The sequence below is a fragment of the Monodelphis domestica genome, chromosome 6 (assembly GCF_027887165.1).
Source record: "Monodelphis domestica isolate mMonDom1 chromosome 6, mMonDom1.pri, whole genome shotgun sequence".
Lineage (NCBI taxonomy): Eukaryota > Metazoa > Chordata > Mammalia > Didelphimorphia > Didelphidae > Monodelphis > Monodelphis domestica.
The window spans coordinates 123,383,724-123,409,142 of NC_077232.1; the positions used below are offsets into that span (position 1 = coordinate 123,383,724).

Genomic DNA, 25,419 nt, shown 5'->3' on the forward strand with positions numbered 1-25,419 from the left:
GCAATCTACTCTGCCATGCTGCCTTGGCAGAGTTATGAATAAGGAAGAGGAATCTGGTGTATGTTTGTAGCAGAGACTAGAGGCAGGACAACTCTATGAAGAGGACTTTGTAATAATCAAGTCTGGGGTTTTAAGGCCCTTAGCTATGGCAGTGGCAGCAGGAATGGGAAGTGAAGTTGTAGAAGCAGACTCAATCAGACACTGTAATTGATGTTAAATGACTCAAGTTGGGGTAAAGAGAGGAAAAAGTCAAAAAGAGATGATGTGAAGATGTTGAATGGCAGGTAAAATTTCAAAATATAACATACAGAAAAGAGACACATTTTGAAGAAAATATTATTTATTCTGGCAATATACAACACATACACATTTCAGAATTGAAGGGTGATAAAAAATAATAGGGCAAACAAGCATCTAGTTGCACAAAAGTCAAATTTCTGCTCCAGATGCTTTTGACTTGACATTGAATTCTCAGTGCAGCATTAAGGAGCCATCAGGTTATATAATTTAAATAGAACAGCAGAATAATGTACTTGAAATGAATGTTAGTGAAACAAAACAGTGCCACCAGATTTTGAAAGGATCCCCCTCCCCCCCCTTTTTTATTGATGATGTCAGAATCCTAAATTGCAGAAAGTTCAGCCACAGTCTGGGAACACCAGGCACCACCTGTTTCAAGTAAACTGGTACTTCTTTATAACGGAACCATTTTCAACGTGTGCATATCCTTGGGAAGAACTGCAGTCACATTTAAACAGATTTTTAAAAGCCTATTTTTACAGAATTCTTAAGGCATAGTTACAAACAAATAAAAATTGGCATTTACAAAGCACTTTACAAGGCACTTTACATACAGGAGGGCATTTGATTCTTATAATAACAGAGTAGAAAAATAAAGGAGGTGATGTTTGAAGGGATAGGAATTGATCCTTGTAAAACCTATATCCTATATTGGGATACATCAAATCCTGTGGAAACTTTCCTTAAAAAGAGACCAATTTCAAAACAGATCATGCTCAGCATGCCTCCATACTTAAAAACAAAAACTAAACTAAAGCACGACTGATTCTGAATAGCAGTTCATTTGTGATTGATTTTTCTTTCACCTGTCATAGTTTCTGCCAACAGAAGTTCCCAAACAATTGTGAATACTTCATAAACTGTCCTGCAGTTTTTCATTCGTTTTACAAGTCATTTCCACTTAAAGAGCAGCTTCCTCCCTTCACTGAGTACTCTCTGCTGCCTGAAGCACTTATTTAGCCTACCACCACTGGAGAAACAATGATGGCCCCATAAATCACGGAATGCGCCATGAGTTTCTGTACTGGCCAAAGAGTATGATCATTCTTGATGATATTTCTAGAACAGATGAGCACTAGACATTTAAAAGACAAGTGAATCATAATGAAAGGAAGAGTGCCAGGAAAGAAAATACTGTGCTGAGTAGATGCTTTCCAACACAAAAATTTACATTATCTGTAAAGATCACAGAACTAAAGCAGAGAGGGACATCGATGCTCAGCTAACACCGACGCCTTCATGTCAGACCCGTACACTCGGGGCAAGGAGGTGAAGGGTCTGGGATGTCAGAGGCATGATTTGAACCTTAATCCTCCGACTTCAGAGCCAGGGATCTTTTTCACTGTATCATGCTTCCTCCAGGCTTGAAAACTAGTGGATAAAGGTGCCTAATCCAGTGTTAAATTAGGAGCTGGGGAGTGTCAAGAGCAAATCACACTCAGGGACCAATTCAGCAGGGTGGAAGGCAGCAAACATTTATTAAGTACCTACTAAGTGCCAGGCTCTGTGTTAAGTGCTTTACAAAAATTTGATCTGGAATGGAAAAGGACATTAATATCTTTTTATGTTGATATTGAATACCTGCCTTTTTCATAGTTTATTAGGTGACTGTCTTTTAAATTAAGAGAAGACCAGAAACGACTTTAGAAAAAAATTGATTTTGAGCAAATCACATAGGCCTGAAGTGCCGTAGCTTCCTCACTGGTAAAATGTAAAAGTTGGGCTAGATCCATGCCAATGTCCCTTCTAGTGCCAACCTTTTATGACTCTATGACCCAGGGCATTCAAATGAGACATCAACAGTCAAATAGTTATATCACGTCTCACTTTTTTCAGTTTAGTTCTACCTGATGGGGAAGAGGAACCTTAATGATTTCTGTGCTTCACACACAATGATACACATATGTGCATGTGCCCATGCATACATGTACATTTGCTTCTTTACCAACTACAAACTGATGAGCAAATCTTGAAAGGAGCATAGATTATCGACATCAATTATATACATATCATGTGTGTATATTTCTGTACATACACCCCGACATACATGTCCATATATCTGTAGGGGGACAGAGGGGGACATAGCTATATGGATTCAACAGATTGCTCTTCCACAGGCAATAAATAAAATACAGAATCATTGTGCTCCTTTCAAGGCTTGCCCATCACTTTGTAATCCATTGGCCTTTCAAGTCAGCTAAAAAGAACGAAAAGTTAGTCCTGTAATCTATGGCTTATTTCACTCAAAACACTAAGAAAAGGGCCCCACGTCTAGAGGAAGGCCCTGTAGTCATCGGAACCGTCCCACGGAAAACCCCACAGACAAAGTGCTGAATTCCCTTCTTGCAGAGACGGCGTCGGTCACCGCGGACCCGAAGCAGACCCGAAGCAGACCCGGGAGCTCGTCCCGCCCCCGCCCTGGTCGGGAAGAATCTGGGATGTTCTTCCCCTCTTTTCAAAGACTAATTCAGATTGAGCCACACGTAACCGCGTCCCCTGGAGGCGTCTCCTCTGTAAACCTAACATCATGCAGCAACTTAACACACGGTTTCTCAAAGTGCAATATGTGTTACATAGAGTATCAACTTCAATGAAATCATTGAGGGAAAAAACACGTTCTATACATATACTACATACAGTGCGTGGCGAGGCGTCCCCTTTTCATCACCGTCTCTGCCACTTCTCCGAGGCAGAGCGAACCTCCGGCGTTGCAAAAGTGAGTGATTCCACGCTAACGTTACACCCACCTCTATTTGCCACAGAAAATCTCACCATCCTCACTTGGCGTTTACACACACTCACCCTCTTGGCACGGGGTAGTCATTACAAATCGGGAGACCAGCAGCGGTCGATCTGGGCATGAACCAAGAGTCTATTATACACGATCTAAAGGAAACCAAACGCCCATCACGGATCTTTGGGGAGGGTTCTTGTTCTCTGCAGAACAACATTGAGTTCCTCGATCACTTTGGATGGTAATTTGTTATCTGTTTCCGGGCTAGATTTGCTACTCTTGTCCTCAGTCTTCTTCAGAATCTTGAAGTCTTTCTGTGCTTTTTGTTGGCTGTGGAGAATATCCGCGCCTGTGTCCTCCAGACAATTTAAGCTGCGGTGTTTTTTAGTCCGATTTCGGTGTTTTTCTTCCTTGCGTTCCAGACAATGGGCCACCATGGAGGCTCGCTCTCTTAAACTGCCTTCTATTTGCTCTTTGTCCAGCTTTTCAGGGGGCTTCAGCCTTTCCACTCCTGCTTTTGCATTCTAAATGAAACAAAGTAGTTGACATGAAAGCAACTCTCAATCATACAACTGCAGGCTGTGATTTCAGTTTATTCATTTTGTATGAGAATTTTAAGAATCAATTCTGCCAAAGAATTTTTTGTAGGGTTTTGTAGTAGTTAATAGTTGATAATTTCTGGGATTTGAACTCATGACATTAACTAAATCGTTGGCTCTTCCAATAGAGCAACACATCTGAAAGTTATATGAATTAATCTTTGAGCAAATACACTGCTCAGGACAATTTATACCACATATGTTTTTTCCAAATAATTTTCAAAATGACGCAGTGTTTCCAATTGACATTAAATTTGTTTCCATTTGACAAATTTTACTAAACGTTTAACTAAATGCAATGTCCTGTCCTAGGTCCTAAAGACGTGTAAAGAGCATAGTAATCTATAAAGACTGGCTATAAAATATCATACACATTTCCACTTGAGTCTATTTCTTTCTTTTTAGAGGCAAGATTGTTTCAAAATACAGACACTATAAAACATGAACAATATAAGTCACTTTAGAGCTCAAACTTAGTATTACTGATAATAAGAGCTTACTTTATATAATACACCAAACTTTTAAAAGTGCTTTACATTAATAATTGCCTGTGATTCTACTAGTCGTCATATAAATTCAAGCATGGGCAGTCTCATTCTAGTCTTACTCCAGCAGCTAAAGAATCTGATCTTCTGATTAAATAAAGGATTTAAATCTGGTCTTCTGATCCATCGAGCCCCCCATTAAAGCAAAATTCTTGTAAACTCCTTTCTGGGTCACAGAAGTCCCACACAAAAACCTCATTTCGGTTCAGGGCTGACCCTGAGTCCTTGAAGGTTAAGCTGTTAAAGTACAAACTTGGGCAGATTCTAACATGCTGGAAACGAGGCTTTGTCCAAATATAGGCACAATTACAAACTATGTGTATTTTCCTAAAGCCAACCTAGCTAACTATAAACTCATGATTAGTTGGCTGTTCACTAGCTAATGAATTCTGTGGCCATGGTAACCTACGATTTATGAGAATAATAAAGAATGACATAATTATATTTTCCTGCCCTTTTGCTTACTTATTTAGGTTGGTGACAGAATGGCAGAAATGGGAGTCGAAGGTGCTAACTATCATGAGGTGTCTAGATTATCCATGAATGTGAGGTTAATTTTGATGACTGCTAAGTACACTGAGTACTAGGGTCATGAAACCACATGATTCTAACATTTTTGATTATTATAAATGAAACCAGAAGATGATGAGTCAATTAAAAGGAAGATCAATGCACAGGTTCTTTTCAGAGAGGCAGAATGGGGGGGAAAGAGTTGGCAGAGATGATTTCATCATATATCCAAGGGGAACAAAAAAGCCTCAGTCATCTCATGTTGTTCTGATCATGAAAATAATTACTCATGTGATGAGAACTACTTACAAGGTGTCATACCACGAATATAGTCTTCAGGAAGATGGTTAGGTGGTGTGTTACGGGCCAAGCACCACCTCTACCCAAATCATAAAAATCAGAATTTTAAAATAGAAAAAATAGCTACACAGTGGAGTAATTTCTGAATCTGCTATCTATATACAATGGCCAGTCAGAACAAGAACCATGTATGATCCTAAAGTAGAGAAATGGGAAAAGATAGACAGAAAACACTATATGAATTTACAATTGGCTTAATGTGTATTTTTAAAATTATAATTTATTTATTTTTTCATTTATTTTTATTTATTTATTTTTATTTATTTATTTATTTATAAAATTATAATTTAAAATTATAAATTGACACTGAAAAGGAAGAGAAGGGATAAAGGAAGGCACTGATTCCTATTGCCATCATTTCTCTACCAAATTTTAAATGATACACAAAAAGATGCCCAGCCACCTCAGAAAACCCATCTATCAGCCAATGCTTGGTTTCCTAGTCAAGGGGAATGAGGAAACATGGCAACAAAGGGCAGCAGTGAGATTGAATATGAATTTATTTATAAAACATTATGAGTCACGATAATGGAAGATTAGTCTCAATCATGATGAAAATATGGGAAAGAGCTAAAAAGCTTTTGCAAATGACTTTCCATAATGGATTGCTTTATATTTTTAGAATCATAGAATGGACTATAGGGTACAAATATATAACATTCCATTCTCCTCAGTGTGAATGAATTGAACTATATAACTACATAAAAGAGGGTAATAAGTTCACCAAAAATATTTGTATTGTATGTACAGTTCACATCAATGAAATTCTCTATAGACCAAGACATTATCAAAACCCAGAATTCTATATAATTTCATCAAATATGGGATGATTCAAAAGATGCTGGTGCAATAACCTACATAAGAAAAGGCAAGAGAATGGCATGCAACTATGGTTGCATGGTTGAGTTCATAGTTTGTTCACATGTGTACACACACACACATCCTTGGAAAGGATCTAAAAATAGACAATGAACTGGGCTCAGAATTGAGTAAGAAGTGTGTGCTGAAATGCTTTTAGGAAATACTGTAGTACTTTCAATCGTCCCAAACTCTCTAAAACTAATATTAAACTTAAAATATGTTCCTAAGGTGATGTTTACATGGTTGTGAATCTTGGGGGAAAAAATAATCTGTGAAGCATCAAAATTGTGGGTAGCCAAAAGGACAATGGAGAAAAATGTAAAGCATACATACACACTAATAATGATGCCTTGATGCAAGAAAGGACATAAAAGACATAACGCCCAACATTTTTAAACATAAAAGTTAATAGACCAGTCATGGAGAGAGAGGAGGGGCTAATAGTTATACAAGCTGAGTGCTACACTAGTTCCCTCAGAATGTAAAAAGACGTAGAGGACAGAGCTCTGAAAACCTCAAGGATCCTCAATAGGGGATTTAAGGGGAACATAGGTTTATTTCAATTAAGATATTCATGCATGTATGAGGCTCAGGAAGTTTAGAAATTTCAGCAGTCTGTGAACTTCTACACTGTAACTAAATCCTATGTAACAACCATCAATTCATGTTTCATTCTCTAGATGAAAAGGGGAAAAAAAATAACTGCCTCCATCAAAGATACCAGTGCATCTTTGTGGACGCCCAGGGGCCATCTCAGGCCACTAACCTGGCTGAGAAATACCATTAGTTCCCATAGCACTAAAACTTGATAGGTCACTGTAAAGTATAAAAGCATTGTTACCCCAGCTCCAAACCAATTTTTTTACAATGGATAGTGTTTAAACCTAACTTCTGGTTGTAATATTTAACAACAGAATTTCTGAAGGTGACACTACCTAGCTACTTTGGGGATAAAGGATAACATGGTACAGGGCATGTGGTTGATATTATTAAATAATACCTGTCTCAAGAATAAAAAAATGTTAAATTCAAATTCACTAAATTAATAATCAGGTTCTTTGCAAAATGTCATAGTTATTGATCAGGTTCTATGATGAACTGGAAAGTAATTCAGGGTCAGAATCCCAGTTCTGCCCAGAGCTGGAAACCTTTATTCCAAGTTTTCCATGAAACCTTGGACCAGAAACACAACCTCTATGAACTTCAGTCTATTTAATCTAGAAGAAGAAACATGGAAGAGAAAAATCTCTACAGTTCCCTTTCAGATAGAGTAGAATTCTATGATTCTAGAGCAAGATGGATATAAATATTTCCTGAATATTCTTTGCTCAGTACAAGAGTTAAAACATCTATATTTAATATTTAATTGAAGTCAACAGTTAATTATCATTGCAAAATTACACATTGCACAAGAAAATGAAATTTATGTTCTAATCCAATACAAAACATATTAAACCCCCAACCTACCTCTATATTTCTTCTGGCTTGGTTAGTATTTTTCTCATGCTGGATGGGAATTAAAGGCAAACCACCAACTTTGGGATTTTTGGTAATAGATCGCTTACGCTCTTTTCCAGCAGGTGGCCATATATCATTATCATGCTGTGGAGACACAATTTCTGGCTGTTGGCATGGGCTTGTATTATGATGCATACTATGTTATACACACACAAATCAACTCACTCAGTTCTTTTGCCTTATCTCCACATAAGACCATCCATTTTTCATAAGAATGTTATTTGCAATTATTAGGTTGATGCCACAGTCCTGTTGCTGTAGAATCTCAGACTGTTAAGTGAACTGTGCTTTGAGGTCTCAGTTCAATTTCTAAGTTGCAAACATGGGTCCTTTATATTATTTCTCAAAGCTAAAAAAAAAAATCTTTGGAGATTCGGGGAAAATTATTCTGTGTAGGAAAAGGAATATATCTCTCTTAGATTTCTTTGTCCCAAAATCAAAGAAATTTTATTTTTATTATTTTAACCATGCCAAAGAAAAAGTTTTGGAAGGAAAAATTGTTTACTTTCTATATTCCAAATTAAACTAAGGCGTCATGACCATTAGATACTTTCCTTACTTCTAACCACTTGATATTTTTGTTACTTAAAAGCATTTTGTGTAAACATTCTCATCTTTTAAATAGAATATTTTACAAAAAATGATTATCCAACAGAAAATATGGCATACATTGCTCATAATTTATTTGTGACATGGTAATCAAGTAACAGCAAGTGTCTAAATAATCCTTTTCCTTTATGGAAGAAGGTAAATTTTAGAAGAAAAAATGAGATAAGAAATGAGCAATGGTATTCAATAAAATATCTTTTAAAGTGTGAATTTCAAAATATGTTCTTGTGAGAATAGTTATTTAACAACTATAAAGCTAGATCTTTGTTCCTTATTTACATTTATTTTAAGAAATGGCAACAGATCCTTACACTTTAGCATGGTGAACATGGTGCTCGTTTTTTTAAAGGTTGAGGAAAATATTTCAGGATAAAGTAAGTTTGTGAAGACCTTCTTGATCAAATTTAACGTTTTCATAATGTGTTGCATAAATATGGAATATCCAAATTTGTTACAAGTACAAACATTTAACTTCTTCACAGACAAAATATACTCTTTACCCTCACTTTTTTTTAATCTCTTAACTTACTTTAAACAAACCTCCTCAACATGCCTAGTTGAGAAATGTTTTAAAGTGTTTGGGTTAAAATGTTTTAAAGTATTTCTATGACTAGTTATTCCTAATATGGAAAGCTTCCCCAAGGAATTGTATAGAGTAATGGTGACACTTTAGGGGCACTATTGTACACTAAAGATGCTAAAAGATATCTTATAAGTCATAGTCTTTTAAAAATATTTAATTCATTACCAGGAAAAATAAACACTGAGAAGACCTGGTGGATATTTCACAATGGAATTACCCCAGAAGTAAAAACTAAAAAACATCAAATAATAGTATCAAGTTTGTCTTAGCATTAGAAAAACCAAGTTCGAATTCTACTACTGTCACACTTACTCAATTAATAACATTTATGAAGCATCCAGTAGGTGCCAGATACTAAATTAGGGAAATAAGTACAAAGAATTCCTGTTTTCAAGGAATTAATATCCTAATGGAAGAGACAGTAAATAAATAATAAATGAATATTATATACATATATATATGCACACCCACTAAATACATTCTGATAAAACATAAGTACAAAGTAATTACTAGATAGTCTAGGAAGACAGGCTATGGAAGCTGATAGTGCATCCAAAAAGGCTTCATGGAGAAGAAGATATTTAATGTAAATCTTTAAGAAAGAAAGGGTAGGCAAAGCCATGCCCCAGATAACTAACTAACCTAACTAACACTCTCTCTCTCTCTCTCTCTCTCTCTCTCTCTCTCTCTCTCTCTCTCTCTCTCTCTCTGTTTACTTAGAAAGTGGAAATATAGCTCTCATATTCCTTTTTTAAATATGAGGGGAGACTTTCATTGGGAAATGAAAGGTCAATGACTAGACTAAAAGAAACTTCAAAAAGGCCAGCCTCTAGTCTTTCCTGTATGAAACTCATTTCAGCTAGTTACAGAGTCACATTAACACTAGCAAAGTTTATTAGCCACCAAGAAAGGTAATAAATTAAATGAAGCAAAGAAAGTGGTTTTCAAAAGAAGTGAAATCCAGAGCCGGGAGTGAATGACCTGACATGATTCCTAAATCCTTTAAGAAGAGTAGGAGATTACATCACCACTAATAAAGAATGACACCTGAATTGCTGCCAATTAATTTCACTCATCTTGTGGACTGTGTGACTAGGAATGCAATTCTGTAGTTAGAGAGGATTGGGGAAGAATCCATTTTTACTGATAAGGGTCTTTAATTCCTCTCCTAAAGGAGAGGTCGTGTCATGAATAGGAGAAAAGGAGTCTCTAAAGGACTAGCAGTACTATCTTTAAAGTATGTTACCAGGATCCTTGTGAGAAGGGCATAGACATCCAGGCATCCACAATTTGAAGAACTTTTAAAACATTGTTCTGTACACACTGTAAATTAGGAAACTGTAAAAATTAATCGAGTCAGTTTCTCTATCTTCTTAAATTAAAAAAAAATGTTGCAAGTGACTACCTTGAATTTTGCTGTTAAAAAGTACCTTCCGGGGGGCAGCTGGGTAGCTCAGTGGATTGAGAGCCAGCCCTAGAGACGGGAGGTCCTAGGTTCAAATCTGGCCTCAGACACTTCCCAGCTGTGTGACTCTGGGCAAGTCACTTGACCCCCATTGCCTAGCCCTTACCACTCTTCTGCCTTGGAGCCAATACCCAGTATTGACTCCAAGACGGAAGGTAAGGGTTTAAAAAAAAAAAGTACCTTCCAAACACACTCTGATTTACATGTGTGTGTAAAGCTAACATGCCTTTTAAATCCACCTGTAGATTTTTAGATGCTTAAAAATTAAAGGAAAAAGTAATAATCTAATGTTTACCTATATTGCTTTCCAGCTATAAAATAAAGGAAAAATCACAATGCTTTGAATAGGTAGATAATAAATATTCCTACTACTTAATAAGAAAGAGATAAGAGAATATTTCTCTTCCTTTGGTAGGACTAATTTGATTTCTTATAAGTTTATTCTGTGTACATATTCAAAAATCATAATGGTGGGATTCTAGAAAGCCCGCCTAGAATCATCAAAGGGAATCTGGGAAAATGAAAAGTATTAGTAACCCAGGAGTTAAGAAAAATCTTGATCCTTCTTTGGACCCAAGCTTTGAAAGTATCCATGTATATTTATATATACATTTTATATATATAAAATGTATATATATAATATACATATGATATATATACATATACTCCTGTATAAATGAGAAAAAGAATGGAAGGTGCTCTTCACAGAAGAGAATGTGGGCTTTAAAGAAGGAAGGAAAAAATGAATGTGCTTCAGATAATCAAAAGAAACTGGAGTACATAGCCTCTAGGTAAGGATGGCAGCTGCCCCAGAGCTGTAGGAACACTACTACTAAGAATCTAGACCCAAGTAGGTCACAGGCCTAGTATGATGTTGGAATAGTTGTTTTTCTCATCTGTCCAAGTTTCAAAAAAAAAATCAAGAAAAAAGGATTATTATATATGGGATAAAAAAAGCTGAATCCAAAAAAGGGGCCAGAAACCTCATACTAGGTTAAAAGAAAAAAATAAATAACATCAGAAAATTTAATAAGAGTTCGAATTCAACATCCTCCAATCCCCAAACTCTGGATCTCAGCCATAGTAACTAAAAACAGTCTCCTAGGGAGAGAGCTGTAGGGATTCCTACACAACCTTTCTAGGTCAAAGACTCAGCTTGTACCCAGTCTCATCCCATCAGAGGTGGGAGACAGTGATGCCGTTCAGCTATAGGAAGCAAAGAGCTTTTATGTTTGAGGGAAGGAGTTATGAAAAAGTCGTTCCTCCAAACCTCCTTAGTAAAATAAAAAAGATTCCCCAACTCAAGGGTTTGTATAGCACTTGAAGGAAGAAGAACCAAAGGCTGGGCTGAGGAGGTAAACGAGAGAAAAGATGAAGGGAAGAGAAGAGAAAGGCCAAAAGAAAACTTGAAACAGGATAGAGGCTTTTCGACAAAGAAAAAATAATAGCCAGCATTTTTACAGCAGCTTTAGGATTTGCCAGGAGTTTTCCGCAGTACTTCAGCAGCTCCTCATAACAGCCGAGTGACATAAGTGTTGTTATTATCTCCATTTTAGCTTATAGAAACTGAGTCTGAGAGAAACAAAGTAATTTACCACGAACTGGGTTAATAGGTGCAGTTGGATTTAAACTTGGGTCTTCTAGACTTCAGGCCCAGAGCTACCTGGCTGCCTAAAAGAGTTCCAAACACTTATTCTTGAGGATTATGAAGAATTATACTTTGAGGAAAAGGAACCAAAACTTCCTACCCAAAAAGAGAATTCTGTAGATGACCCAGAAAGCAAGAAATGACGGCAATAACCTGTGGTTTATAAAAGATTTCATAAGAGGAATTCTCATTAAGAGACTGCTTTCTGTGAGAAGAAAAAAAAAAGGATTGTACCCAACATAAGAAAAAGGGATATCAGCCCCCAAGCAAGGGTAGTGAGCCAGCAACCACATATAGGGTTGAAAAAGGGACGGGCGTCTAGGATAGAGAACCAAATTTCCTCTAATTATCTAATTTATGATGGCAGCGAGGTGGCTCCCTGTTTAAAGCCTGGAGTCAAGAAGACCTAAATTGAAATTCAGCCTCAGACACTCTGTGTGCCTCTGGGCAGTCACTTACAGCCTTTGTCTGCCTTCATCTGCTGGAGCAGGAAATGGCATCTTTGCCCAGATCCCCGATATCACAGGTGTGCTGTGTCCGCAAAGCCATGAAAAGCTGGACACAAGAGAATACCACAGAACTTGGGCTATTTACTAGCGGGGCGGCCTAGGGTTCTGGCCTCTCCCTGCCTCATCCTCCCTCACTGGCTGGCCTGGAAGCTTCTCTCATGGACCACCTCTTCAGCTTCAGCTCTACCACGTGACTTGATCTTTCCCTTCTACTGAAGCAGCCCAAGGATCCTCCAATTTCTCTTCCCTCCCAATCCAATCTGCTGCCCAATCCTGTTGATTTTCCCGTATCTGCCCCTCTGCAGCCTCTCTTTTCTCCTCTCACACTGGCATCGGCCCCCCTACCTGTGGAACTACTTCAATGGCTTCTCTCCAAGTCCGTCCTCCCCACCATCCCCCCCATGCCAACCCTGTCCCCCCCTCCAAGTCCATAAACCCCAATGGCTTCTTTTCCCCCTTCAGGGTCAAGTAGTAGACTCATTCATGGCCTGCTCGCTCCTGCCTCTGCAGCCTTCTTTACACTCCTCTCCCAAGGCCTCTGCCATCCAGCGCCAAGGACTCAGGGTCACCTCCCTGGCCTCCGGCCTAGGGTTGGCATTCTCTCCTTCCTCCTCTCCATCCCTAGCTGTCCCTGGCTTCTTTCCAGTTCCAACTGGAGCCTCACTTTCTACCAGAGGCCTTTGTTGAGGCCCCGAGTTCATTCCCTCCATGTGCTGCCCCTGGTGCATCTTGGGGTCTCTATTTTGTTTGTATGTTGTCCTGTTCAGGCTATTTCCCCATTGGAGTGTGAGCTGGTCCAGTTTCAATCCCTCAGGGCAGGGCCTGGCACACCCCAGGTATTGGATAGATCCTTGTTAACTGACTGACAAAATCAATTCAGCCATTCATCCCTTCCTCCATGAATTTCTCCAAGGTTGTTCTATTCCCTCTTCCCCTCTACTTTTTGGGATGCTTAGTTTTTTGTGAGACTTGGTCCAAGGGCCACTTCCCTGAGACACTCTCCATCCTGAAAAATAGTAAAAGTTCTTTCCCTTTCTCTCTGCCTTCTTTACCTTCCACTCTATTAGTGCTCCTTGCATTCTGGGAATGCTGAAGAGGATCCACTTTCTTTCCTGTCCTTTGGAGTCTTGGATTCCTCCCTGCCTTCCTTTAGCACAGACCCTTGTTCTGAGCTCCTGGGGTTCCTCCCACAGGAGAGGGAATGTTCCCGCTGCTCACTCATTTGAAAGCCCAGCAAGGAGAACCAGGTCTCAGCTGGAGCAATAAGGAAACCTCCTCTAGAAGAGCTGACTCCAGCTCCTCACTCCAAGGTAGCTCTGGACTGTGACGCACAATGGCATATGCTCTGCTCTTCTCTAGCTTTCCCTTTCTCACTTAGGAATGGAGTCTCCCATTCTTGGTCTGTTTTGGCCTCCATGGAGGCTGCTTTTCTCCTCTAAGGTTGCTTTGGGGTCCATTTTTTATTGTCTCTGCTGCACTCAGTGAAAAAGCCATTTCCTCTGTCTTAACTAAAAATAAATCACTCAAGGGGCCAGCTGGGTGGCTCAATGGATGGAGAGCCATGCTTAGAGACAGGAAGTCTCAGACTGAAATCTGGCCTCTGATACTTCCTGGCAGTGGGATCTTGACCAAGTCACTTCACCCCCACCCTCTTTTGCTTAGAACCAATAAACAGTATAAATTCTAAGACAGAAGGTAAGGCTTTAAAAATTAGGCTCTACTGGATAAAATAAGTATTGGCCTCAGTGTCTTCTTCTGGAAGTTTTGTTGGTGTTGAGTCAATGGAATTCCTTCCCTAATAATTGCCTTACCCCCATGGCTCTCCTGAGATGTAGTAATGAGCCTGTTGTTAATGCTGGTTCTACTCTTTAGGGAATATGGTTTTCTTTACCTATTGTTCTAAATTGGCATACAGGACTAATTTTATTAGCAGCTATGTGACCTAGATAAAGGAAACCATCTTTCTCCAGAAGCCACCTCCGTCACCCTTATTGCTTTCATGGCAAGAAGTGTATGGTTTCTACTTATTTCAAAGGTGAGACTCTTTCATGGGATGTCCACTGGTCCTTTTTGTATGAGAGGGGATGACTGGCATAGCGCAAGTGCAGGACATGTTTGAATCTTTCTTGGCTTGGAATACTCACTCTTCCTCTCCTCCTGCATCCTAGAAATCATTTTTAGGCCTAGCACAATGACCTAATGCCTCATTTTCTTCTGAAAGAGAAGGGCTATTTATTTGGTCCCTTTGAATCCACTGCCAATACTCCTTTTGTCTAAAGTTCTGTCACTCAGGTCTTCTATGGAAAGAAAAACTACTTTCTCTTGCTATTCCTTATGGAAATAGCATGATTTTCTAGGTTTTACTGCTATAAGGAAACATAAAAGGGCATTAGGTAATTTTTAAAAAAAGAGATGTAAAAAGTAAAATATTTTAAAAGAAGGCAAAAACTGACTTTTAATGAGAATATAAATGGAATTAGAGTTTAATCTTTCTTGGCTCTCTTATTTACTGATTTCTTTCCAGTACTGTCCCTGGGGCCAGCTGTCTTAATCTTATTACTATTCCAAACATTCAGGCTTCAAGCCTGTGGCATTTTTTGGCTGACAGGTAGCTAGGATTTTTAAGTCATTCTAGAAATTACTTCTGATCTTTTTTCTGGGCATTGGGTTCTAGCTTGAGGAAAATACTTCTTAATCTGGCTCCCTCCTTCCCCCAAAATTCCTCCCTTAAGCTATAGCTATTAACTGCCCTTGAAGGCATCTAGAACCTTCCAAGAGTTTTGTAAGCCTCCATGCCTTTGGCAATTCCTAATCTTTCCATTAGGCCTCCAGAGATGGAAGGCACTTCCCTGCCTAGCTCATGAACTTCCAAAATCTCTTTCAATGTTTGTGGTTGCTCACTTAAAAATTTTAGGATTACCTGCCCTCATTCTTTCCTCACTGAAAAAGAAACATACTTCCCTTCTCGGTCTCAAAGATGGCACCCTAAGGCATTCAAGGAGTAAACATGGCATATAATTGCCTCCATGACCTTCTACAGGTATTAAACTCTTCAGTTTCCAGTTGAGTCCTACTGAACTCTTAGATCATTGCCCTATTTTCTGGTTAGCTTGCCAGAATTTGCTTCTGGCTCTGCTCTGACCATTAATAAAAAGGCAATACCTACAATCTTCGTTGTATTAGCATACTTAATATTTTTACTAACAAACAATACTTCATTTTCTGAAATATTAAATTTTATATGTTAAAAGTAAACAGAATTAAGTAATCCCTCAGGCTAATGTTCTAAAATAAGACACTCCTTTAGTCATCCCTTTTGAGGAAGGTACAAATTCTTATGTATACTTACTTGTTTCCAGGCACCTTATGACTTTCATATATTTTTATAATGAATGAATGTGAAAAATATAAACCTATATGTAAGTGCATGAATATCAGCTTTAATCTAGGCTCTCTTACAAAATCTTATATGAAAACCTTTCTTCCCTCAATTTCAAAAAAATAAAATGTGTCAATTCTACAAAAATACACTAAATAGATATTATTAGAAATTATAAATAGATATTATATCATACCTGGGCAAGAAAAATACTGCTAAACCATTCCATCTGTGTTTGCGGACCATCACAACACATATACCTGAAAAACAGGAGCATTATAATGCATAATACATGAACAAACTGTGTACTTTTAATAGTCACCTACAATATAGGTGATTACTGCATTCACATTAAAAAACTTCCTTGAGATTCTCCTGATTTATGATTTAATGTAATCAGAAATTGAATATTAAAGAAGAGGCTATTTCAGGTTTCTGTTAAATGTATAATATTAAAAAGTTTATGACTTCAAAGTCTTAGTGAAAATAAAACTTGCTTATCAGCCCTAGAAGACAAGAAGAGAAGATATTCTGTTCATTACCACAGTAAGAGAGTAATATTGTAAGACAGAGAAAGAACTCATGTGAATGTGAGAAAATGACATGAAGTTGAATAAAAACTTTCAGATAACCCTGAGCCCATGGATAATAAAGTACATTTGTACCCATTCAAACATGGCTATCTTAAGCAGTAACACATTACCTAATTACGAAGTTAAAGATTGAAAATTCTCATCTATGTGACTGAGGAGAGATGGGAAAAATAAGCCACATGTGGATTCCTAACTACAGATTTTTCCCAGCTATAGCAGAAGTGACAATTTTTAAAGGTTATGAATTCATCTGGGGCAGCCTTATTGCTGCTGCAATTCCATATCAAAAATGGCAAGCACAAAGATCAGGGACATCATAATTTCTGACTAAAACACCAGCCTTCTCCCAACCTCCCATGTTTGATTATTTTTGATTTTTTTTCCTCTTGTCTTTCAGATTCAGTCACCAAGTTCTTTTTGGATCTAATTCTCCAGTAGCCTTCCCATTTGTTCCCTTCCTTTTAATTTTCACTGTCACCCAAGGCCCTCATTATCAGATGCCTAAAAAACAGCAAAGAGTTTTTTAATTTATTATCTTTGCCCTTCCTCCACACCTAAATGTGTCTTGCAGTTTTACCTGCTGCTAAGGCTAGTCTGTCTTTATTATGTTCAGTATCTTTGGTGGTTCCCTCTCTCTTCCCTACAGAATACTATTGCAAATTCCTTCAAGATATTCGAGACATCTCCATACCTATGGTCATTCTATCTCCTGTACCTAAAGGGTCCAGCTGAATTTCTACAGCCAAACATATCTGTGAAGGTATGCAGGTAAAAACCTAACTCAACCAGCATCTGCTAAAAGATGTCATTGGTTCATCTATCCACCTCACCCTGGACTTCTTGGATTTCATTTAGCATTTTTTTTCTACCTCTCAAATGCACTTATTATGCAATATCATTCTAGTTATTTCTGTTTGTCTTATTCTTTTGTTAGGCTATAAGATCCAGAGGATAAGAACTGCCATTTTATTTAAACTTTATTATCTGCCATGTTTGGAACACAATCAGTTCTTAATAAAATGCTTGCTGGGTCAACATTTTGAAATGAACACATACTAGGGGAAGTGCTCTGAAGAGGAAGAGGCTAAAATAACTTGGGAGGAGATCCTCATCTTGCCCTGTCAGATATCCTTATAGAAAAGGGGCAAAAGGCACTAATGTCCTTTACTGATGCCTGGTTCATCCAAGAATACAAAGGAGAGATCTTTGCCAGAGACAATGCAACTATGAGATCCCCAAGGGACCAATATACGAGGTGTCTGGAGGAGGGAAAGATACCCAGGGCAAGGTGAAAACCTCCTACGTTAACACCAAAAAGGGGGACCAAGAGAGCTGAATAACTATTAACCTATCTGCTGCCTACTTTCCTATCCAGAATATTTAAAATATTCATGATGGTTAAATATGTTTATTAGAGGAATCCTCACTAAGGTTAGGAGAAGGTACAAGTAGGCTTTTGTCTTGAGATATATGGCCAAAGACCATCATTACCATTTCATTATTAAAGATGTAGAAAGTAAAAGGTTATGTCATGCTTACTGTTTGCTGATTACCAAGGTAATAATGATAACAATGTTAGTAGGAAAAAAATTACCTTATGGACTCTTTTACAATAAAATGTCTTCCACTTAGACATCAAAATAATTTAAGATTCCTTGGTAGATAAAACAAAAATAACTATTCACTAAGTCTGCATTTGACCTTATTCATTTCATTTTGGGTATGTGCTTTGTTTGCCTTCCTAAGAAACCATCCTATGTTTGATCATTAGGCTTTATTCACTTTCTTAGTTAAAGCCTTATTTGGTTGCATTAATCTCTCCATTTTTTTTTCTTTGCATGCTTCCTTCAAGATAAAATTATCCTCAAATTAATGTATGCATATTTTAATTCTGTACATTAAATAAATATGCATCATTTTTTCAAGGAAAACTCCATTCCAGTACCAGCTCTCAGATGCAACCCACTAGGACTCACTCCTAGTTCATAAGACTCTTGGGCCAAGTGGAAAAAAAGCAAATAAAAATTAAAGTGGCTTACTAACAATTTAATCAGAAATCTGTTTTTTCATCTTCATGCTGAAATTTTAGGAAAAAACCTTAGCTTCACTCTTAGGAAGCTAAAATTCTACATTTCAGTGAGTTCTTTGCCTACTTTCTAAAAAACAAAACGAAAAGATAAATATTGGTGAAGTAATTATTTTTTAAAATCAATTTTATTTTGAAACTATACCCATGGTTTAAATACAAAATTCAAAATTTTAATTCTGATTACTTACCAGTGGTGTTTCTCTGAATATGCTGTCAGTCCCCAACTATATCAAATGACATAAAGATATACAGTTAAAAGTATACGTACGAAACATAATTTTTTAAAAATCTAGCTTTGTAGTAGGCAAAAGTAATAGAAAGGAACAAAAGGAGACTAGACCCTATTTGTTACAATGTTGAAAGCCTTTATGTTTTGCTTGGCCCCATCTCCAAGTGTGGGAACCCTCCTCCATCCTTTCCCTTTTCCAGCGCTTGCTTTCTCTGGATTCTCTTTCTGTCCTTCCTTTGAATGAGGAGGAGGACAGAAAGGATGCCTTATGGAAGAACATGTTCCACATCTACCCTCTTTTCTTTACTGGTGGCTCTTCTGGCCCCTCCATGACTTCTTCCATTAGGCAGTGGAGATGGAGGGGCATCTCTTCCCCTTTCCTCCCCAGTATTAAGTAGGAGTAGAATTAGGGGAGCCCTTTGTATTAGTATCTTAGACCCTCTTCCCCCACCAGCTTAGTGGATGAGACAGGAGAGGAGTTGGAAGTAGCTCTTTGATTCTTCATCTTCCTCAGGGGCAATTGGAGGAGGTCTTCCATGCCTGCCACGCCACCTGACCTTTACGTCTGCCACCCATCCCCTCAGTGGTATGTCTGGGGCTCAGATATATTGTTAACTTGTTTTGTTTGATTAAGAAGCAAATTCAATAGGTTAAAAAAACAAACAAACACAAAAGCCCACCTCATACTTTAATGATGCTAGCTAATGAACATGTATTTAACATTCTAAAGAATTTCATTACAGTCTCAATGAATTTTAAAAATGTTTAATATAGCAATTTGCCCTTTTTCAAATTTTAATTTTACCTTGTTGGAGTTTTCATTTTCTTTTTCACACCAAGATAAAACTTCAGAGAGTTTAGAGGGAGCATTTTATCTGCTTTGCTACTCTGCAAAAAGATATAAAAAACATTATTTAGAAAGCAATAATGTTTCGCAGTTGCCCTTTTCTTTCTTTTTCCCAATGTTGACTTTTTTATTTGTAGTTTTTAAAATTTAGTTTAACTGTCAAAATTTTCTATACAAATGCTGCTAAAGTTATTGTTATTGAAGACAATTCACAGTGATTCTTCTTTGTTATTTATAAACCCACAAAAGTATAGCTATGTGAGCCTACATATAAAGAGGGTTAGAAGGAATGAGTCACTTTCTGAATTAATTCCTGATTACTTCCACAATCTTTTGGCATATGTTACATGCTCACTAAGAGACAAGAAAACAAATTTGTCTTTGTAATACCCAATTTTAATTACCTCACTAAAATTAACCTTCCTATTCATAAATTTATTTAGGTTAATATTAAAATTAGTTTTCACTTGTAGAATTTTAAATGCTGGTAACTTGAGTAATGGCTAGGATTTCATGTAGCATTTTAAAATTTATCAAGTGTTTCACAAATATTAGTTCATTTAATCCTGACAACAATACTGGATGTTAGATGCTATTATCTTTCTCATGTTATAGATAAGAAGTGTGAAGCAGAAAGTGAAGTGACTTGTCCAAGATGAAAGAAATAGTTAAGAGTGAAGGTGAATTTGATCTCATTTTCCTGATTCTAGCTCTCACACTCAATCTATTATGCCAACTACATTCCTAAAACAGAAATTTATATTCACATTGTGCTTTAAGGTTGTTGATGGCCATGTTGATGGCATTTCAAAAACAAATCCACTTAAACCAAGAAAGGTAAATTCCCTTGTCTGTGTTCACACCATAAAGTTTCAGAGAGAGCAATCAAGCCCAGTTCCCCCAAGTAGAAGCCTAATGTTCTGACCATATTGACAAAAAAAAAAAGGTAAATTATATTGTGATTCAAAATTAACCAAAGAAAATGTACATGATGCACTGAAGGCAATAATCCTGACCTTTATTTTCAAAGAGGATCAGTGACATGACAGGGTGATGCCTTGGCTTTAATTTTGCCAAATAACTGGATTTGAATTGCCAGCCTCCCTCTCCCTTCCAGAATCACTGAAGTCTAGGGGTCAGACAAGAGTCAGGACAACAGGTGGTGGCTCAGGATGCAGTAGATGATCTTGCTAGCACTCTCAACCAATACCTGTATAACTATGGGCAAATTAAACATGTTGGGCCTCAGGATCTTTGTCTTAAATGAAGGAGGTAAGCTAAATGGCTTCTCAAGTGCCTTCAACCTCAAACACATTTTTTCAATCTCATAGAAACAATGTTATACAGTATAGAGAGTTTGTAACTAGAAATAAACAAAAATCAATCAGATATTGTAAGGAATGGCACATAAAACATGCATTAAAGAATGATAGTGGAATAATTCTCAGCAGGAAAAAGACAAAATCAATGAGTCAGGAAAAAATACAGTAACAGATGATTCTATTAATTTATTCTTTAGGTATTATAAGGGGAAACTTGAAATTTTCACATAAGGATATAAACACAGATTTATGGGTATCAACCAAGACCTCACTGGTAGTTGCTCAGAATTGCAATATGGCAGTAGTATTCCTTTTTGCAAAGGAAATATCTAGACAAAAGCACTGAGCAATAATGTTGTATATTAATAAAGTATTTTTCTTTATATAAATCCATGAACCTAGAGGTGGAAGTATGATGGAGGAGTGGATTCATGTGAGGATAAAATAATACAAATATAAAAATTCTACCATAGGAGCATAATGGAGGTCAGGAAACACTGCCTTTAGTGATAGCTCTGCCAAAAGTTTAAAGTATCACCTTGGAGGAAAGTGCTTAAATTCTCTTTCTCCATTTTCAAAAGTCAAGAGATTAAACTAGACCAAAGGTTCTTAACCATTTCTGTTTCATGTGCCCCTTTGGTCAATCTGGTGAGCCTTATCAACTCATCAGATTAATATTTCTGAATATATAAAACAAAATACAAAATATCACAAAGGATTCCAATTATATGGAAAGCAGAGTTGAAGCTCTGAACTTAATTCTAATTAAAAAAAGAAATGTGTTGTGAAGTACAAATAACCAGCTCTCTGACAGTCACTATATCCTCTTAGAAAAGGGAGTAAAACATCTAAAGACAAAGTAGTTATGCAGATTGTGATTTGGTGAGCTCAGGACTTAAGAGAACAAACAAAAGTCTGAAGGAAACATGAATAATCAAGTATTCCTCATGAATTGTTGAGAACATAAATCATGAAGACTTAAAACCAAAAACGAATTAAGAATAACTAAAAATACTAAAGACAAGGACGGGGGTGCTTTTCGAGTTTTGAGAAAGAAGCCTAAAACCTGAAACAGGAAAGATAAATGGGATACAGGGCATCTCTCTCCCTCCCTCCCTCCTCTCACCCTCTCCTTTTTTTACTCGAAGAAAATAATGTGGTGCTATAAGATGAATAAGGAATACTATTACAAGCCTTAGCTCTGGATTCCCCCTCTGTCCCATATGATGGGATATTTTGGCCAAGACTCTTCATCTCGGTTTTTTCATCTGTATAACACAGATGACCCCCAAGGTCCCTTTCAGCTCCAAATCTAGCCTATGGTATAGTTACAATAAATCAGGCCCAAGGTAGGTAAAGAAATAATTAGAGATCAGATATCTGCTTTAAATTAATTTAAGCCCTCCAGGCTCTGATTAATTACATCCAAATATATTAAACACATTTATATGTGCTGTTAAAAAAGAAACAAAACTTGGGCCTCTAGGCAGCTGGGAGCATCTCCTAACACCAAGAATCCTGCGCTAGCCCTGCCACACTATGGGACTGCCCTGGCTGTCATGGGGAGGTGCCTCTGGGGCCTGCTCCATTCAGGTCTGGTCCAGTAGGCCTCATCCCTCAGGCCTGACGTAGGTCAGCTCCACTCCTTCTCCTTGACTCAGGTGGGAGGAAGCTCTTCTAAGGATAGGAAGGTTTTTGAAGGCCAACACATATGCCTCTCTTTATCATCCCTCATTGGGGAAACAGGGCCACAATTCCCGCTGCATTCTGGGATTCTGCTTTCCATCCCCTCAAAAGTGCTGAACGTGCCAGTCACTACACTAAGAGTTTACAAAGACTATCTTGCTAGATCCTTACACCACCCTGGGAGGGAGAGGCGACTATAATCCCCATTTTACAGATGAGGAAACTGAGGCAAGCAAAACTCAAGTGACTTGCCTAGGTTTGCACTGCTAGGAAGTGTCGAAGGCTGGCTCCTGAGCCAGTACTCTTTGTAGTAGGGGCCAGCCTACCACAGAAGAAGCTAGGTGGTTTAATGGATGGTGTTGCTGGACTGTAAATAAGGAAGACCTAAATTCAAATTGTGCCTCACATACTGACTAGCCATGTGGGCCTAGAAAAGTGACTCAATCTTTCTCAGACTCCATTGACTCATTTGTAAAATGGGTATGATACTAGTACTTGCATCACATGCTATCATTGGTATTAAAATGAAATTTTATGGATATTTACACATGCATATACATATATACACATATATGTAAAATGCCTTGCCAGCTGTAACATTCTATATACATGTTAGTTATGATTAGAGTACTCTGAGGTTTTGAAGACTCTCCAATACTCCAAGCTGTAAGAGAAAAGCAGCAGCCCCTGAGCCTCCAGATTTCAGGCCATCAAGCCCCCACGCAGGCCCCAGCCCTGTCCCCACTAAGGGCTCCCCCGGAGGAATACTCACATAGCAGGCCCAGGGAGAAGCCAAGCACAAATGGCCCATCCAGGGAGCACTTCTTGTGGCTTTCTGGGAAGGGGTCAAAGAAAAGCCACTCAATGTGGCCTTAAGAAGGCTTCTGGCGACCCACGTAATTACTGACAAATAGGCCTCAATCAAACCTCTGTTCTCCTTTGGTGTGTAATAGAGAAGAAATGGATGTTGCCTTCTGTTATTACAGGCCCCTTGACAGTGAGAGCCGCAGGAAAATGATCCTTTACTTTCCGACAATTGGCAAACTATTTGGGCAAATCACCTCCTCTTTGGGCCTCATTTTCTTCATCTCTAGAATTAGGTCACTGCACTAAATAGCCACAAAAGTTTCCTCAGCGCTATACCTCGGATGCTAGGACACACCTTGCTCCTTTCATTCCTGTGGATATTCAGGGGACAACACTTCAGGCCCTCTTCCACATCTCCCTCCACGGTCTCCAGCGGCCCTCTCCTTCTTGGGACTTCCCTCCTGCCCTCCATCCTTCTCCTTCTGCTAACAAAGGTCCCATCTTCTTGGACCTCTTCTTATCCCATTCTTTCCAACTTCCTGTTTCCATGGAAACTTCAGTTCCTCCAGAAAACACACATTCCTGTAACTCTCTCCAGTGGGGAATTTGTCCCTAAACCACCCTCTTCCATCTTCCCCCATTTTGGATGACGGTCACATTTGCCGGGGCTGAAGTCATCCCTGACGCTTTTCTCCCTCCCTCACTTCCCATAGTCAATCAGTTGCCATATCTTGGCAATCCTATGAGCACCCCTCACATCCACGCCCACCCCCCGGCAAGCCTTCATCTGTTTTCACCCAGAACATTGCCAAGATTGATCTGGCTTCCGAGAATTCATTCTCCCCTTCCTCCATGCAGGACCCATCTAAAGCCCCCAAATTCCTCTTCCTTAGCTATGAAGCCAGTCTCCTGCTCAAAAAGCAATCCTGGCTCCCTGTGGCCTCCTGGAAGAAGCAGAAACTTCTCAAGCTTGACCTTTAAACATGTTCCCAGAAGGGCCCCAGACAACATTTTCAGATTTATTTCAAGTCAGTTCCTTTCCCAGGTAGCCCAGCTAATGCTTTAACTCTCCAAAGAAAGCATTTCAGCTCCTGTCTCTAGGACCTTGCACAAATTTTATCCTATGCCCAGAATGCACTTCCTTCTCACTTCTACTATTTAGCATATTTAGCTTACTCAACTCAAATACCACCATCTTTTCCATTTTTTTCCTGATTTCTCATTATTCTTGCTTCTAAAAAAAATTGTAATTTACTTAGCTACATAGAGGCATTGTTCTCCCAGTAGAACGTAAGCCCCCAGAGAGTAAATACTATTAAATGTTTTGTCTTGGACTCTCAAATCCCTGACCAAGCACCTTTTATGATGCTTGAATAAATCCTCTTTGACTTTGAAATGAATCAATTGATATCCTGAACTTCAAAAAGGGAAAAATACGAATTCTAAAACCTATATTGGCTCGTTTTGACACAGATACCTGTCTGAATTCTGGAACAGTTCATTTTTATGGGCACTTGTCTTTAAGGTACATCATCAATTGATTTTCCTTATTTGGAAAAGTCATTCAAGAAGGAGGTCGAGCTGTCCATTAATGTTGGGGTGGCTCTGGGCTAGTGATGTGGCAGCTGTAGGGAGACTGAAGTGAGTCTTTACCAACTGAGAGGGTTAGCTTAGAGGCTGTGTCATTTGTTCAGAGGCACAAAGCCAATCAGGGTTAGAGGATATTTGAGCTTTCTGTCCAGAATTTTATACCACTGCAAACTGCTTTTGGACATAGAGAGAGCAGATTTCCTTTATGTGGGTGAACATTTAACAATGTCTTCCCATTTAGTCTAAAGACAGTAGCTGTGGGACCCCCACAAGTCACTTAACTCTGCTTGCTCAATTTTCCTCATCTGTAAAATTAACTGAAGATGTGGAGCCAGAGAAGATGAGGACAAAACTAAATAATGCAGTTGGGTGACTTCATTTGTGCTTAAGCAACTATACCTAATGTCTTTAGGGAAATATCCAAATAAAAGTCAGCATAGGATCAGTTATAAAATTTGTATCTTTGACACAGTCATAACTGGAAGTCTCAGAGTGGCCCAACACTGTGGATTTTGCCCTGTGTGAATTTTAGATTTATTACACCCTGCTTAATCTTTAGAATTCTAGCAACCAGGAATGTATACACTCCTACTTAAGGATTAAGTATTGAGGAGGATGGCCTATGACCGACATGTG

General features: G+C 38.3%; 1 protein-coding gene across 5 annotated transcripts in view; it reads right to left on the reverse strand.

Annotated features, from left to right (window-relative positions):
* Positions 1-322: 322 nt before the first annotated feature.
* ARAP2 (ArfGAP with RhoGAP domain, ankyrin repeat and PH domain 2) overlaps positions 323-25,419 on the reverse strand; it is a 224,507-nt gene continuing 199,410 nt past the window's right edge. For 4 of the 5 annotated variants that reach the window (XM_056802513.1, XM_056802512.1, XM_007496580.3 and 1 more), the window contains 5 exons: positions 19,337-19,419; positions 18,491-18,526; positions 15,817-15,880; positions 7,377-7,511; positions 323-3,558 (listed from right to left, as the gene is read on the reverse strand). In XM_056802513.1, coding sequence (XP_056658491.1) covers positions 3,208-3,558; positions 7,377-7,511; positions 15,817-15,880; positions 18,491-18,526; positions 19,337-19,419 — 669 coding nt within the window. In that variant the 3' untranslated portion in view covers positions 323-3,207. The remainder of the gene's footprint in view (positions 3,559-7,376; positions 7,512-15,816; positions 15,881-18,490; positions 18,527-19,336; positions 19,420-25,419) is intronic. The other variant, XM_056802514.1, reaches the window with a different exon arrangement.